The sequence below is a fragment of the Macaca fascicularis genome, chromosome 19 (genome assembly GCF_037993035.2).
Source record: "Macaca fascicularis isolate 582-1 chromosome 19, T2T-MFA8v1.1".
NCBI classification, from domain to species: domain Eukaryota; kingdom Metazoa; phylum Chordata; class Mammalia; order Primates; family Cercopithecidae; genus Macaca; species Macaca fascicularis.
This window is the reverse complement of record NC_088393.1, coordinates 990,384-1,005,000: the sequence shown is the minus strand read 5'-3', so window position 1 is coordinate 1,005,000 and position 14,617 is coordinate 990,384. Positions and strand designations below refer to the sequence as shown.

Sequence of the window (14,617 nt, the reverse complement as noted above, 5' to 3'; positions counted from 1 at the left end):
TATTCCTGTCCATCCATCTACCCATCTATCCATCCACTCACCCATCATCCATCCATCCATTCACTCACCCAGCCATCTATTCATCCTCCATCCATTCTTTCATTCATCCATCCATCCTCTGTCTGTCAGTCCATCCACCCATCATCCATCCATTCAACAGGAGGTGAGGCCTCTCAGTCCATGCCCTGTTGAAGTGCTTTCTGGCTCCCCAGCTGGCCCAGGATGAACCCCTGCCCCTCATCACAGCCCAGGTCCTGTGGCCTCTGCTTCCTGCCTGCATTCTCGCGTCTGTCTCTGCTCCTTGCTTGCCCTGCTCCAGGCACATGGAGCCGTGGAGAGGGGCAGCGCCTGGGCCAACCCACACAGTGACCTATACACACCTCAGAAGCCCTCAGGCTGGTGTATCTGTGGGGTAAAGTCCTAAAAATGGAGTTTCAGGGTCAAAGTGTTTGTTGGTCATTTAAAAAACTGAGGTGAACTTCACATAACATTATTAATCATTTTGCTTGTTGCATTTTTCACAATTCAGTAGCATTTAGTACATTCATAATATTGTGCAACCACCCGTTTTGTCTAACTCCAGAATTGCTCATGACCCCAGTAGGAAATGTGTTTCCGTCAGCCTTCACTCCCCGATCCCTGGCACCCACACGTCCTCTCGCTGCCTCTGTAGGACATTTCATAGAGATGATGTGGGCTGTGCCCCTTCCCCTCCCACCAGCAAGGGCCAGGGATGGAAGGACGCTGTGGCCTTCACCTCCTGGCCCTGCTCCCCACCCTTCACGGCACTGAAACAGGCCAGGGACTCGGCGGGACGCCTCTGCCCCTCTTGTCCGTCGGTATCATCAGAGTCGTTGAGACGGTGAATTCCCGTTTCACGGAAACGGCTGTCTTGGCCGGGAGCCCGCAAACTTCCTGTGGAGGGCGAGGCCAGCAGTGTGTGCATCTGTGGCTGCCAGGACGTCCGCCCCACTGTTTGCCAGACCCTGAGCTGGGCGCTGGAGATAGAGAAGTGCTCGGGATCGCACCGTCCTCACACTCCTCGGCTTAGGTGCTGGCTGAACAGAAAGAGACCGACAAGGGCAAGACGGTTAAGGGGCCAAGCACCATAGAGCCTTGGGGGGAACCGCCAGGCCCCTGAGAAACAGCAACAGAGAAAAACATGCCTGGAGTTCGAGGGGGTGGCTCTCGGGACAGTGTCCAGGCCTTGAGGTGGGGGAGGCAGGAAGGCCCCGGAGCCACCAGGGGCAGAGGAAAGGGCTCGACCCCAGGGGTGGCTGAGGAGGCGAAGGGCTGTGGGGAAAAGGGACGTGGCTCCACTGCGGGGTTTCCGATGGCGTCTGACACCTGTTCTCTCCCCTCAGTACATGGGCTGCATCGAGGTCCTCCGCTCCATGCGCTCCCTGGACTTTAACACACGCACGCAGGTGACCAGGTGAGCCTCCAACCCTGCCCTGGCCACATAGGGCTGTGTGAGGCGCTGGAGGGCGGCAGTGATGGGCTCCACGACAGCCATGCTGGGACCCCAGGACACAGCCTCGGCGCCCTCCTACCTCCCTCCCGCTTCACACCACGTCTCCGCCCTGTCCCCATGCCAGGCATCGATCACTGGGCCCTGCAGGCCTCGGTCCTCCTCTAAGAGGGAAAGAACGCCGGTTGCTCGCAGGGTGCTGGGCACGTCTCCGCACGGCGGGGGGTGCAGGGCCTGGCGGGTTCCCTCTGGGACCAGGGCCCAACGGCTTCTCTGTGTCCCTGCTCTGTTCTCCACACGGTGACCTCAGGATGCTGTGCGGTGTCTGGAAAGGAATCTCAGGGGTTGTGGATATGACCAGGGCTTAAGCAGGGAGGAGAGCGACACCCTTTTTTTCTGTGAAAACTGGTTGATTCCATTCATATAGACTTAAATAAACCTATGTGGGGTAGTTTACACGTGCGTATGTGAGATGTAATTCCCACATCAAACGATTCACCTGGGCTTTTTAGGATCTTCACAGTCACCACCACTGTCTGGTTCCGAACATCCTCGTTACCCCGAAACACCCCGTCCCCCTCACAGCCACTCCCCGTCCCCTCCCCAGCCCCGGCACCCACCAGCCATCCCCTCCCTGTCTCTGTGGATCGGCCTGTCCTGGACATTTCATAGCAATAGGATCAGGCGCTGCGTGGCCTCCTGTGTCTGGCGTCTCTCACTGGGCGTGACTTTCCCAAGCTGCATCCACAGTGGCCTGGGTCAGAGCCTCGCTCCTTTTCTTTCTCTTTTTCTTTTCTATTCTTTTGTGTTTTTTTTTTTTTCTTGAGACGGAGTCTCACTCTGTCACCCAGGCTGGAGTGTGCAATGGTGAGATCTTGGCTCACTGCGACCTCTGTCTCCAGGTTCAAGCAATTCTCCTGCCTCAGCCTTCCTGAGTAGCTGGGATTACAAGCGCCGCCACCACGCCCAGCTAGTTGTTATATTTTTAGTAGAGACGGGGTTTCTCCATGTTGGTCAGTCTGGTCTCGAACTCCTGACCTCAGGTGATCCGTCCGCCTCGGCCTCCCAAAGTGCTGGGATGCCAGGTGGGAGCCGCCGCGCCCGGACAATTTTTAAGCTTTTGAGGAGTCCACAGGCTGTTTTCCACAGCGGCCGTGCCGTGGAAATTCCCATGCGCCCTGGGTCGGGGGAGTCTGGTTTCTCCACGACGCCATTTCCGAGGCCCCTGCAGGACCCCGTAGACTTTCTGACTTCTCCTGGGGACCAGTGGTTTGAGGCGCTCTCGTTCGGGGTCAGCTTCTGCCACCACTCAGGGGCCCTCCAGAGCAGCGGTCACTCCTCCGGCACTGCAGACAGGATCAGGACACGGGACTGGGGTCAGGCTCAGGGCCTCCTGCTCGCTGGTCCAACCCCCAGATCTGACCCCACGCCTTCCTATTGGGCCGAGGCCAGGGACACGCTGGTCCCCGGGAAAGAGATGGTGGTAGAGGGGCTGGAGCTGGGGGCCGGGCATCTGCCGGATGCAAGGATGCAGACGGGGTGGGCTGGACCTGTCCTGCTGGGCACTCATCCCCCAGGTTCCCCAGCCCCCACCCTCTCCCATCCCCTGCCGCTCTGCCTTCCTCTCCCCTCTCTGACTCCGCCCTTCTCTGAGCTCCTGCCCCCTCCCCAGACCCCCGCCCTCTCTGACTCCTTCCTCCCCAGCTCTCCCCCTGACCACCCCCACCACACTCTCTAAGCCCCCTCCTCCCATCCCCAGGGAAGCCATCAACCGGCTCCACGAGGCCGTGCCTGGCGTCCGGGGATCCTGGAAGAAAAAGGTGAGTGAGGCTTGTGGTCTCTCGTGGGGCCGGTGGGGCACTTGGGAGCCGCGGGGACGCTGTGGCCATCCTGGGAGCCCCTCGGCGGCCCCCACCCATGGCCGCCCTCGCTGTGCTCCGCCCCCAACTCAGGCCCCCAACAAGGCCCTGGCGTCTGTCCTGGGCAAGAGCAACCTTCGCTTCGCCGGCATGAGCATCTCCATCCACATCTCCACCGACGGCCTCAGCCTCTCCGTGCCCGCCACGCGCCAGGTGGGTCTGCCCTCCTCCCCGGCGTCCCCAGACCCCCAGAGGGGCCAGGAGTCCTAGGACCACCGAGGCAAAGGCAGGCTGGGCGCTGGGGGTGGGCAGCAGGTGGCATTTATCCGGAAAGATGAGCCGAGGCCCTGCTGAGCGGGAGCTGGGGGTGCAGCCGCTGCCTTCACGAGGCTCAGCTCAGGGGCTCCCGCCTGGGCAAGCTGTCCCAACACCGGGGTGCTCCTGGCATGGAGTGGGTGGGGGCAGGGACGCTGCTCAGCACCCCGCAGTGGCCAGGACGCCCCACCCCAGAGAGTAGTCCATCCCAACGTCCACGGTGCCTGGGGGAGGGGGATAAACCCGGCTACCAGTCCTCAGGGGGAAACAAACAGCAGAAGTATCATCGCTGCAGGCCGGGCTCGGCGGCCCTAATCCCAGCACTGTGAGGCCGAGGTGGGCGGATCACTTGAGGTCAGGAGTTTGAGACCAGCCTGGCCAACATGGAGAAACCCCGACTCTACCAAAAATACAAAGATTAGCCGGGCGTGGTGGCGGGCGCCTGTAATCCCAGCTACTTGGGAGGCTGAGGCAGGAGAATCGCGTGAACCCGGGAGGCGGAGGTTGCAGTGAGCCGAGATTGCACCACTGCACTCCAGCCTGGGCGACAGAGCATCTCAAAACACCAGAAAAACAAAAAAACATGATTGCAGAAATGAAGGAAATACTAGATTCTAGGAGGCATTGCGCGGCCAGGCGAGGGGCGTCCTGAGCGTGTGCTGGGCTGTGTGTGCTGGGAGACACTTCCTGGAGGGCTCTGGGGGGTGGTGAGGAGGGGGTCTCAGGGAGGTCTGGCTGAGAGAGGAGGCGTCTCCCTGTCGGAGAAGTTCGCATGGGCCATCGTGAGGGGCTGGGGGCGAGGCAGCGTCCCTGGGCTGGCGTTGGGGCGGCGGGTGGCGGCGAGGGTCAGCTGGGGCTTCAGGGAGGAGGTTAGAGAAGGATGGAGCTGGCCGGGGGTGGCTGAGGGCTGTTTCCACGCAGTTTCCATCTCCGCCCCGACCCTGCGAGGCACGGACCCCTGACCACCATACGGACAGGACGCTGAGGCTCCGAGCGGACCCTCCTGGCTGGGCCGGGGTTGGCCAGGGGAGAGCCTCCAGGGTCCCTGTGGGGGCTGAGGAGTGGATGTTCTGTAGGGAGAACTCAGGACGTGGCTGGTAGTGGGGGTTCACTGGGGCCTAGAGAGATCTGAGTGACGGGAAGCAAGTGAAGCAGAACCATGCAAATGAGCATGCATAGAAGCATGCAAACGAGCATACAAGCATGTAAATGAGCATGCAAATGAGCAACAAACAAGCATGCAGATGAGTGCGCAAATGAGCATGCAAAGAAGCACGCAAATGAGCACACAAGCATGTAAATGAGCATGCAAATGAGCACACAAGCATGCAGATGAGCGTGCAAATGAGCATTAAAGCATGCAAATGAGCACACAAGCATGCAAATGAGCACACAAACAAGCATGCAGATGAGTGTGCAAATGAACATGCAAAGAAGCACGCAAATGAGCACACAAACATGTAAATGAGCATGCAAATGAGCACACAAGCATGCAGATGAGCGTGCAAATGAGCATTAAAGAAGCATGCAAATGAGCACACAAGCATGCAAATGAGCACACAAATGAGCATGCAGATGAACATGCAAATGAGCATGCAAATAAGCACACAAGCATGCAAATGAGCATTCAGATGAGCATGCAAATGCACTCACAGGTGCTCTTGCACATAGACAAGGGAGTCAGGAATGTGGGTCCAGCCCTCCCACGGCTGCTTCGGGTGTGTGGGGGTGTGTGTGTGTGTGCACATGTGTGGGGCATGGGATGTGTGTGCGTGAGCGTCTGGGCAGGTGCCTGTGTGGTGTTGCAGTGGGGGTGGTCTGTCACTCACATTCCCGTGTGACCTGCGGACCCCACACACCCCTTAGGGCCCTAGTCCCGTCCTGCTGGGGCCTCCACATCCCAGCCTCGGTCGTCTAGGCTGACCCAGGACCCGGCTGCAGTGGGTGCCTGTCCAGGGGACGTCTCCATCCCCACATCCCTGCCCCTGCCCCCTTCCTCGCTGTGGCCCTGGTACAGTTGCCGGGCCCCCTGCCCTCGTAGTGGGGCCCCCATGACCACGTGTGCCTCCTGCCCCCACAGGTCATCGCCAACCACCACATGCCGTCCATCTCCTTTGCATCGGGCGGAGACACGGTGAGGCCAGGGATAGGGGTGGACCTGCAGCCCCGCCGCCCCCTGCAGCCGCGAGACCCTCTCGCCCTTCCCCAGAGCCCGCCTCACGTACCCTGTGCCCACATCCACTGCCCCATCTGTCTGCATTGCTGGGGTGGGTGGCTGGGAATCCCGGTGGGGGGCCCAGGCAGGTCCAGCTGGCCCCTCCCTGCCCCCAGGACATGACGGATTACGTGGCCTACGTCGCCAAGGACCCCATCAACCAGAGAGGTGAGGCTCCCCGGGGAGGCTGGTGGGGGTCCCGTGGCCGGGGGGCATGGCCGTGTGGCTTGGAGGCCGCATGACCAATGCCCCCACAGCCTGCCACATCCTGGAGTGCTGTGAAGGCCTGGCCCAGAGCGTCATCAGCACCGTCGGCCAAGCCTTCGAGCTGCGCTTCAAGCAGTACCTGCACAGCCCACCCAAGGTGGCACTGCCCCCAGAAAGGTAACAGACCCGCCTCTCCCATGCCCTGGGGACGCCCCCAGCGACCTGCCCGGGTGTAGAGCCGGCTCCACCTCCTGCAGGCCTCGGCCTCCGTCCTGCCCTTGTCCCTCCCTCCCTGTCCCCTGAGAATGTGGCTCGGCCAGAGAATCCTGTTTCCTCGGCTGTAACACCCGGGTGAACGCATCCCCGCCCCCAGGACTGGGGGAGACTGAGCGAGCTGACTCCCCGGTGTGCCCGAGGCTGTCAGCCCTGCCGCTATAACCAACATCCCTCCTCCAGACGCACGGCCGGCTCAACGGCCTCTGTCTCACCGCAGAAGATGTGTAGAGGGGGGGCGTGTCTGTGTGCTGGTAACGTTATTCATAGACATTGAAGTGTGAATGTCACGTGTCGCAAAATATGATTCTCTGGATGTTTTCTCAAACACTTAACTTTGATGATTTAGAGGCTGAACGCCCATTCTTAGCTCGTGGGACACACAGATCTAGGCAGTGAGCTGGATTTGGCCCTGGGCTGGGGTTTGCCAGCCGGCCTTGGAGAAGGAGGCATTTAAGTCTATTCATCATTAGAAAGTCACGTTCCTCCAGCAGTGGGAGGGCAGGTGCAGGCCCGTGAGCTCCCAGCCCTGCTGGTCACGCGTGCTCACGCTCACCCCTTTGTGCACAGGGACGGCGTGCTCCACGCACATTGCTTGGCGTGCTCCGACGCTGGGACGGGTTCCTCGCCTGCCTCTGGAGCTGCCCCTGCCTTCCGTAGGCTGCCCTGTGATTTCTCCCGGCAGCGATTGTGGGCCAGGCGGCGTGTGCCCCTCTGGCTCTCGGGCCGTGCTTGCTGAGGAGCCCGCCAGCGCCTTTGGGGCCGGAGGGCGGGGGCACTCTGATCCCAGAGTTACCACCCTGACCGGCGATGTCCTGGTTCTGGGTATAAACTTGGCTCCTGCCCTCTGCTGCCGGGCAGCACCGGAGATGGGCAGAAAGGAGTGGAGACCGGGTTTGCCCACGTCCTGCCTTTTGTGCTGCAGCTTGGAAATGTGTGCAACTTTCCATTTCAGAGACGAGGACGTAGTGGGCCTGGTCACTCGCTCTCGAAGCGTTTCCTGGTGGGAACCCTCAGCGACAGGCGGGGGGCTGGGATTCGAACTCAGGCCTTCCTGCTCCCCCAGAAGCTCAAGCTGTGGGGGTTTAGCCCCCTTGGGCCCTGCCTGTGCCACGGCCATTGCTGTCTGTCCCCCAGGCTGGCGGGGCCAGAGGAGTCGGCCTGGGGGGACGAGGAGGAGGCTGTGGAGCACAGTTACTACAACAGCGTCCCGGGGAAGGAGCCGCCGCCGGGCGGGCTGGTGGACTCCCGGCTGGCCCTGACACAGCCCTGCGCCCTCACAGCCCTCGGCCAGGTCAGCCTCTGCCTCGTGGGGACTGGGGCAGGGATGCCCAAGCTGCTGGTCTCCTGGGCCTTCCTCCAGCTCTTCTTTCTGCTCCTGTTCTCCTTGATCCTAGAGGAGGGTCTCTCTCTCACTCAGACTCACTCACTCGTTCCCTCCCTCACAGACTTGTGATCTCACTCACTCACGATCTCACTCACTCACGATCTCACTCATGATCTCACTCATGATCTCTCTTACGATCTCACTCAGACTCACTCACTCGTTCACTCCCTCACAGACTTGTGATCTCACTCACGATCTCACTCACAATCTGTCACGATCTCACGATCTCACGATCTCACTCACCATCTCACTCACGATCTCACGATCTCACTCACTCACGATCTCGCTCACTCATTCACTTATGATCTCAGACTCATTCACGATCTCACTCACAATCTGTCACGATCTCACTCACGATCTCACCCACCATCTCACGATCTCACGATCTCACTCACTCACGATCTCGCTCACTCATTCACTTATGATCTCACTCAGACTCACTCACGGTCTCACTCACAGACTCACTCAGACTCACGATCTCACTCACGATCTCACTCACGATCTCACTCACGATCTCACTCACTCATCACTCATTCACTTATGATCTCACTCACTCATGATCTCATTCACTCACAATCTCACGATCTCACTCAGACTCACAGTCTCACTCACAGACTCACTCAGACTCATTCACAGACTCATGATGGGGCACCATGTATCTGCTGGGCCTACTCTCACTCACTCACTCACCAACTCACTGTCTCACTCACGATCTCACTCACGATCTCACTCACTCATAGACTCGTTCACAGACTCTCTCTCTCTCTCACTATCTCATTCACGATGAGGCGCCGTCTATCTGCCCAGCCTACTCTGGACACATCAGACGAGGTGGCATTTCAGACATGACTTCTACCCTCAGACACTGAATAAATACGCTGATGATTTAATCACAGCATTGATAAGGCCACCAGGGAGGCACTGAGGATGTCCACAGGGACCTGGACTCTGTAGGGAGGTCAGAGGGCTTCCCTGAGGAAGCGGCGTTTGGGCGGGGCCCTGACTGGTGAATAGGAGCTGCCTGGGACAACAGTGCGGGGAAGGGCATCCAGGCAGGGGGAACAGCCATTGCAAGGTGGCAGGATGGGCTGACCACCTTCCGAGGTGGAGAGAAGGCGGGGAAGGGCATGGCAGAGGTGAGCAGCAGACCCAGGGGGCTCAGTCACAGAGCGAGGGAGCCAGGGGAGGGCCAGGGCTGGCCTCCCCACCCCTAAGTCTCCAGCTGTCTAGGAGGGCCGGGTGGGGAGACTGAGGATCCTAAACCAGGTCCTGAACCAGGAAGAGGGGCTTGCACACACCGCGGAACCTCTCGCTGCTCTGTTTCCAGGGTCCATCTGCTTCTCTAAGAGATGCCCGCAGCCTGCCATGGGACGTGGGGTCCACGGGTGCAGGTAGGATGGGCTCGGGCTGCAAGGGGTGCCCACGAGGATGCTGGGGCACCTCAGCCCCGTCCCGCGCTGCCTCCCCCTCAGTCTTTCTCCTCTCTGCTTATTTCACATTCACCTACGATGTCGTCTTGCTCCTCACAGTCTGCTGAGATTTTCATCATCAGTGTCTGTTTCTCCTGCACAGACTGGATTCCGTGCGTGTTGGATGTGGGTGCTGTGTGCATCCACACGGTATCAGGTTTCCATGCGTGTTGGATGTAGGTGCTGCGTCATCCACACAGTATCAGGTTTCCGTGCGTGTTGGATGTCGGTGCCGCATCATCCACACGGTATCGGGTTTCCGTGCGTGTTGGATGTGGGTGCTGTGTGCATCCACACGGTATCAGGTTTCCATGCGTGTTGGATGTAGGTGCTGCGTCATCCACACGGTATCAGGTTTCCGTGCGTGTCGGATGTAGGTGCTGTGTGCATCCACACGGTATCGGGTTTCCGTGCGTGTCGGATGTAGGTGCTGTGTGCATCCACACGGTATCGGGTTTCCGTGCGTGTCGGATGTAGGTGCTGTGTGCATCCACACGGTATCGGGTTTCCGTGCGTGTCGGATGTAGGTGCTGTGTGCATCCACACGGTATCGGGTTTCCGTGCGTGTCGGATGTAGGTGCTGTGTGCATCCACACGGTATCGGGTTTCCGTGCGTGTCGGATGTAGGTGCTGTGTGCATCCACACGGTATCGGGTTTCCGTGCGTGTCGGATGTAGGTGCTGTGTGCATCCACACGGTATCGGGTTTCCGTGCGTGTCGGATGTAGGTGCTGTGTGCATCCACACGGTATCGGGTTTCCGTGCGTGTCGGATGTAGGTGCTGTGTGCATCCACACGGTATCGGGTTTCCGTGCGTGTCGGATGTAGGTGCTGCGTCATCCACACGGTATCGGGTTTCCGTGCGTGTCGGATGTAGGTGCTGTGTGCATCCACACGGTATCGGGTTTCCGTGCGTGTCGGATGTAGGTCCTGTGTGCATCCACACGGTGTCGGGTTTCCGTGCGTGTCGGATGTAGGTGCTGTGTGCATCCACACGGTGTCGGGTTTCCGTGCGTGTCGGATGTAGGTGCTGTGTGCATCCACACGGTATCGGGTTTCTGTCCATGTCGGATGTAGGTGCTGCGTCATCCACACGGTGTCAGGTTTCCGTGCGTGTTGGATGTAGGTGCTGTGTGCATCCACACGGTATCGGGTTTCCATGCGTGTCGGATGTAGGTCCTGTGTGCATCCACACGGTATCGGGTTTCCATGCGTGTCGGATGTAGGTGCTGTGTGCATCCACACGGTATCGGGTTTCCGTGCGTGTAGGATGTAGGTGCTGTGTGCATCCACACGGTATCGGTTTTCCGTGCGTGTCGGATGTAGGTCCTGTGTGCATCCACATGGTATCAGGTTTCCATGCGTGTCGGATGTGGGTGCTGTGTGCATCCACACGGTATCGGGTTTCCGTGCGTGTCGGATGTAGGTCCTGTGTGCATCCACACGGTATCGGGTTTCCGTGCGTGTTGGATGTAGGTGCTGCGTCATCCACACGGTATCGGGTTTCCGTGCTTGTCGGATGTAGGTGCTGCGTCATCCACACGGTATCGGGTTTCCGTGCGTGTTGGATGTAGGTGCTGCGTCATCCACACGGTATCGGGTTTCCGTGTGTGTTGGATATACGTACCGCGTCATCCACACAGTGTTAGGCTTCCTTGTATGTTGGATGTAGGTACTGCATTCGTCCACATGATTCAAAACATCACGGAGTTTTAAAAGCCATTTAGTGCCGGGCGCGGTGGCTCAAGCCTGTAATCCCAGCACTTTGGGAGGCTGAGACGGGCGGATCACGAGGTCGGGAGATCGAGACCATCCTGGCTAACACGGTGAAACCCCGTCTCTACTAAAAAAATACAAAAAACTAGCCGGGCGAGGTGGCGGGCGCCTGTAGTCCCAGCTACTCGGGAGGCTGAGGCAGGAGAATGGCGTGAACCTGGGAGGCGGAGCTTGCAGTGAGCTGAGATCCGGCCACTGCACTCCAGCCTGGGCGACAGAGCGAGACTCCGTCTCAAAAAAAAAAAAAAAAAAAAGAAGCCGTTTAGTGGAGTGATCTCTTCATCCCTGTCTGCATCTCTTCTCTGCCTCCCTGATCAGGCAGCCACTGTTAGCCATCAGTGGCTCCTGAGTTGTTTTCCTAGCTTTTGCACGGATACTCAAGCCGGTTCAAACGTGCATCACGCCCCCGTTTTTGCAGATGGGGTGTGCCACCCATGTGTCTTCCGCCTTGCTGTGTCCACGGGGCAAGCATCGCGGGTTCTTCCCACACCGTGCACGCCAGACTTCCTCATTGTCACGTCACTTCTTCCTCCCACACCCGGCTCCTGGACATCTGCGTCAATTCCAGGCCTTTGCCGTGACAGACAGTGGTGCGGTGACCTTATACGGTCCGCTTGTGTGCCAGGACTCAACACACACGTCCCACGGAGGGGCATCATGCCATTTCAGTAGGAATCAGTAATTGCCCGCTCAACCGACATTCCCACCGGGCACTTCAAGCTTTGGCTTTTTGTTTTTGAGACAGCATCTTGCTCTGCCGCCCAGGTTGGAGTGCAGTGGCGTGATCACGGCTCACAGAAGCCTCCACCTCCCAGGCTCCAGCAGTTCCTCCTCCTAACTCTCCAGAGTAGCTGGAACCACAGGCGTGCGCCACTGCACCCAGCAAGTTCTTAAATTTTGTGGAGGTGAGGTCTCACTGTGTTGCCCAGGCTGGTCTCAAAGCCCTGGGCTCAAGAGAGCCCCCCTTCCCTGTGCTGTGTGCAATTCCCCTTCCCTGTGCCGTGTGCAATTCCCTCTTCCCTGTGCAATTCCCCCTTCCCTGTGCAATTCCCCCTTCCCTGTGCAATTCCCCCTTCCCTGTGCCGTGTGCAATTCCCTCTTCCCTGTGCAATTCCCTCTTCCCTGTGCCGTGTGCAATTCCCCCTTCCCTGTGCCACGTGCAGTTCCCCCTTCCCTGTGCCGCGTGCAGTTCCCCCTTCCCTGTGCCGCGTGCAATTCCACCTTCCCTGTGCCGCGTGCAATTCCCCTTCCCTGTGCTGCGTGCAATTCCCCTTCCCTGTGCCGTGTGCAATTTCCCCTTCCCTGTGCCGTGTGCAATTCCCCTTTCCCTGTGCCGTGTGCAATTCCCCTTCCCTGTGCCGTGTGCAATTCCCCCTTCCCTGTGCCGTGTGCAATTCCCCTTCCCTGTGCCGTGTGCAATTCCCCTTCCCTGTGCCGTGTGCAATTCCCCTTCCCTGTGCCGTGTGCAATTCCCGTTCCCTGTGCCGTGTGCAATTCCCCTTCCCTGTGCCGTGTGCTATTCCCCTTCTCTGTGCCGTGTGCGATTCCCTCTTCCCTGTGCCGTATGCAATTCCCCCTTCCCTGTGCAATTCCCCCTTCCCTGTGCCGTGTGCAATTTTCCCTCCCCTGTGCTGTGTGCAGTTCCCTCTTCCCTGTGCAATTCCCCCTTCCCTGTGCCGTGTGCAATTCCCCTTCCCTGTGCAATTCCCCCTTCCCTGTGCCGTGTGCAATTCCCCTTCCCTGTGCAATTCCCCCTTCCCTGTGCCGTGTGCAATTCCCCTTCACTGTGCAATTCCCCCTTCCCTGTGCCGTGTGCAATTCCCCTTCCCTGTGCCGTGTGCAATTCCCCCTTCCCTGTGCCGTGTGCAATTTCCCCTTCCGTGTGCAATTCCCCCTTCCCTGTGCAATTCCCTCTTCCCTGTGCAATTCCCTCTTCCCTGTGCAATTCCCCCTTCCCTGTGCCGTGTGCAATTTCCCCTTCCGTGTGCAATTCCCCCTTCCCTGTGCCGTGTGCAATTTCCCCTTCCGTGTGCCGTGTGCCATTCCCCCTTCCCTGTGCCGTGTGCAATTCCCCTTCCCTGTGCAATTCCCCCTTCCCTGTGCCGTGTGCAATTCCCCCTTCCCTGTGCCGTGTGCAATTTCCCCTTCCGTGTGCAATTCCCTCTTCCCTGTGCAATTCCCCCTTCCCTGTGCAATTCCCCCTTCCCTGTGCCGTGTGCAGTTTCCCCTTCCGTGTGCAATTCCCTCTTCCCTGTGCAATTCCCTCTTCCCTCTGCCGTGTGCAATTCCCCTTCCCTGTGCCTCGTGCAATTCCCCTTCCCTGTGCCGCGTGCAATTCCCCTTCCCTGTGCCGCGTGCAATTCCCCCTTCCCTGTGCCGCGTGCAATTCCCCCTTCCCTGTGCCGTGTGCAATTCCCCTTCCCTGTGCCGTGTGCAATTCCCCTTCTCTGTGCCGTGTGCAATTCCCCTTCCCTGTGCCGTGTGCAATTCCCCTTCCCTGTGCCGCGTGCAATTCCCCCTTCCCTGTGCCGCGTGCAATTCCCCCTTCCCTGTGCCGTGTGCAATTCCCCTTCCCTGTGCCGTGTGCAATTCCCCTTCCCTGTGCAATTCCCCCTTCCCTGTGCCGCGTGCAATTCCCCCTTCCCTGTGCTGTGTGCAGTTCCCTCTTCCCTGTGCAATTCCCCTTCCCTGTGCCGTGTGCAATTCCCCCTTCCCTGTGCAATTCCCCCTTCCCTGTGCAATTCCCCCTTCCCTGTGCCGCGTGCAATTCCCCCTTCCCTGTGCCGTGTGCAATTCCCCCTTCCCTGTGCAATTCCCCCTTCCCTGTGCCGTGTGCAATTCCCCCTTCCCTGTGCCGTGTGCAATTCCCCCTTCCCTGTGCCGTGTGCAGTTCCCTCTTCCCTGTGCCGTGTGCAATTCCCCCTTCCCTGTGCCGTGTGCAATTCCCCCTTCCCTGTGCCGTGTGCAATTCCCCCTTCCCTGTGCCGCGGGCAATTCCCCCTTACCTGTGCCGCGTGCAATTCCCCCTTCCCTGTGCAATTCCCCCTTCCCTGTGCCGTGTGCAATTCCCCCTTCCCTGTGCCGCGGGCAATTCCCCCTTCCCTGTGCAATTCCCCCTTCCCTGTGCAATTCCCCCTTCCCGGTGCAATTCCCCCTTCCCTGTGCAATTCCCCCTTCCCTGTGCAGTTCCCCCTTCCCTGTGCAATTCCCCCTTCCCTGTGCCGTGTGCAATTCCCTCTTACCGAGGCCATTCCTAATGGGCATCGAGTGACCCTCCTGCTCCCTCAGGTAGCTCCGCGGCAGGCGCCCCTTGTTCCCAGGAGCCCTTTTCTCCGGTGCCTGCTGAGCTGGGAACTGCCCGGTCACGGAGCGCCGGCCTTACTCACATTACCCGCGGTGCGGTACTGGAGGCGGCTGTGCAGTCGGCTCGCCCGGGGCCCCGCCTGCGGCTGCTGTGTCCTCACAGCCTGGCTAACATCTGTGCTGAGCTTTTTTAGATCTTCCTAAACAATCTGGCATTTCGCTGCCAAGCGTCAGAGCCCTCGAGCAGGTTGGAGAAGCTTGAGCCATCGGGAACCACCCGGTGCCCAGCTGTGAGCTGGTCCTGGCCCACGTTCCTCTGCGAGGCTGGCAGCTCACCCCTGCC

The 14,617-nt window shown here is 59.3% G+C and overlaps 1 protein-coding gene and 1 long non-coding RNA gene across 8 annotated transcripts in view; one reads left to right on the top strand and one right to left on the bottom strand.

The window, feature by feature from the left end:
- SHC2 (SHC adaptor protein 2) overlaps positions 1–14,617 on the top strand; it is a 42,888-nt gene that overhangs the window by 16,010 nt on the left and 12,261 nt on the right. For 2 of the 7 annotated variants that reach the window (XR_012428128.1, XM_045381249.2), the window contains exons 2-9: positions 1,365–1,435; positions 3,231–3,291; positions 3,424–3,543; positions 5,726–5,779; positions 5,977–6,028; positions 6,118–6,244; positions 7,478–7,634; positions 9,055–9,118. Coding sequence is in view for 2 of the 7 variants with exons in the window: in XM_045381249.2 (XP_045237184.2) it covers positions 1,365–1,435; positions 3,231–3,291; positions 3,424–3,543; positions 5,726–5,779; positions 5,977–6,028; positions 6,118–6,244; positions 7,478–7,634; positions 9,055–9,118 (706 nt within the window). In the remaining 5 variants the exon portion in view is untranslated. Of the gene's footprint in view, positions 1–981; positions 1,052–1,364; positions 1,436–3,230; positions 3,292–3,423; positions 3,544–5,725; positions 5,780–5,976; positions 6,029–6,117; positions 6,245–7,295; positions 7,635–9,054; positions 9,119–14,617 lie in introns of those variants that run through there. The other 5 variants (XR_012428129.1, XR_012428130.1, XR_012428131.1 and 2 more) reach the window with 3 other exon arrangements.
- LOC135968436 (uncharacterized) lies at positions 2,246–14,371 on the bottom strand. The gene is made up of 2 exons (XR_010583240.2): positions 14,214–14,371; positions 2,246–2,817 (listed from the first exon to the last, which is right to left on the bottom strand). It is a non-coding gene; the product is annotated as an uncharacterized lncRNA (long non-coding RNA).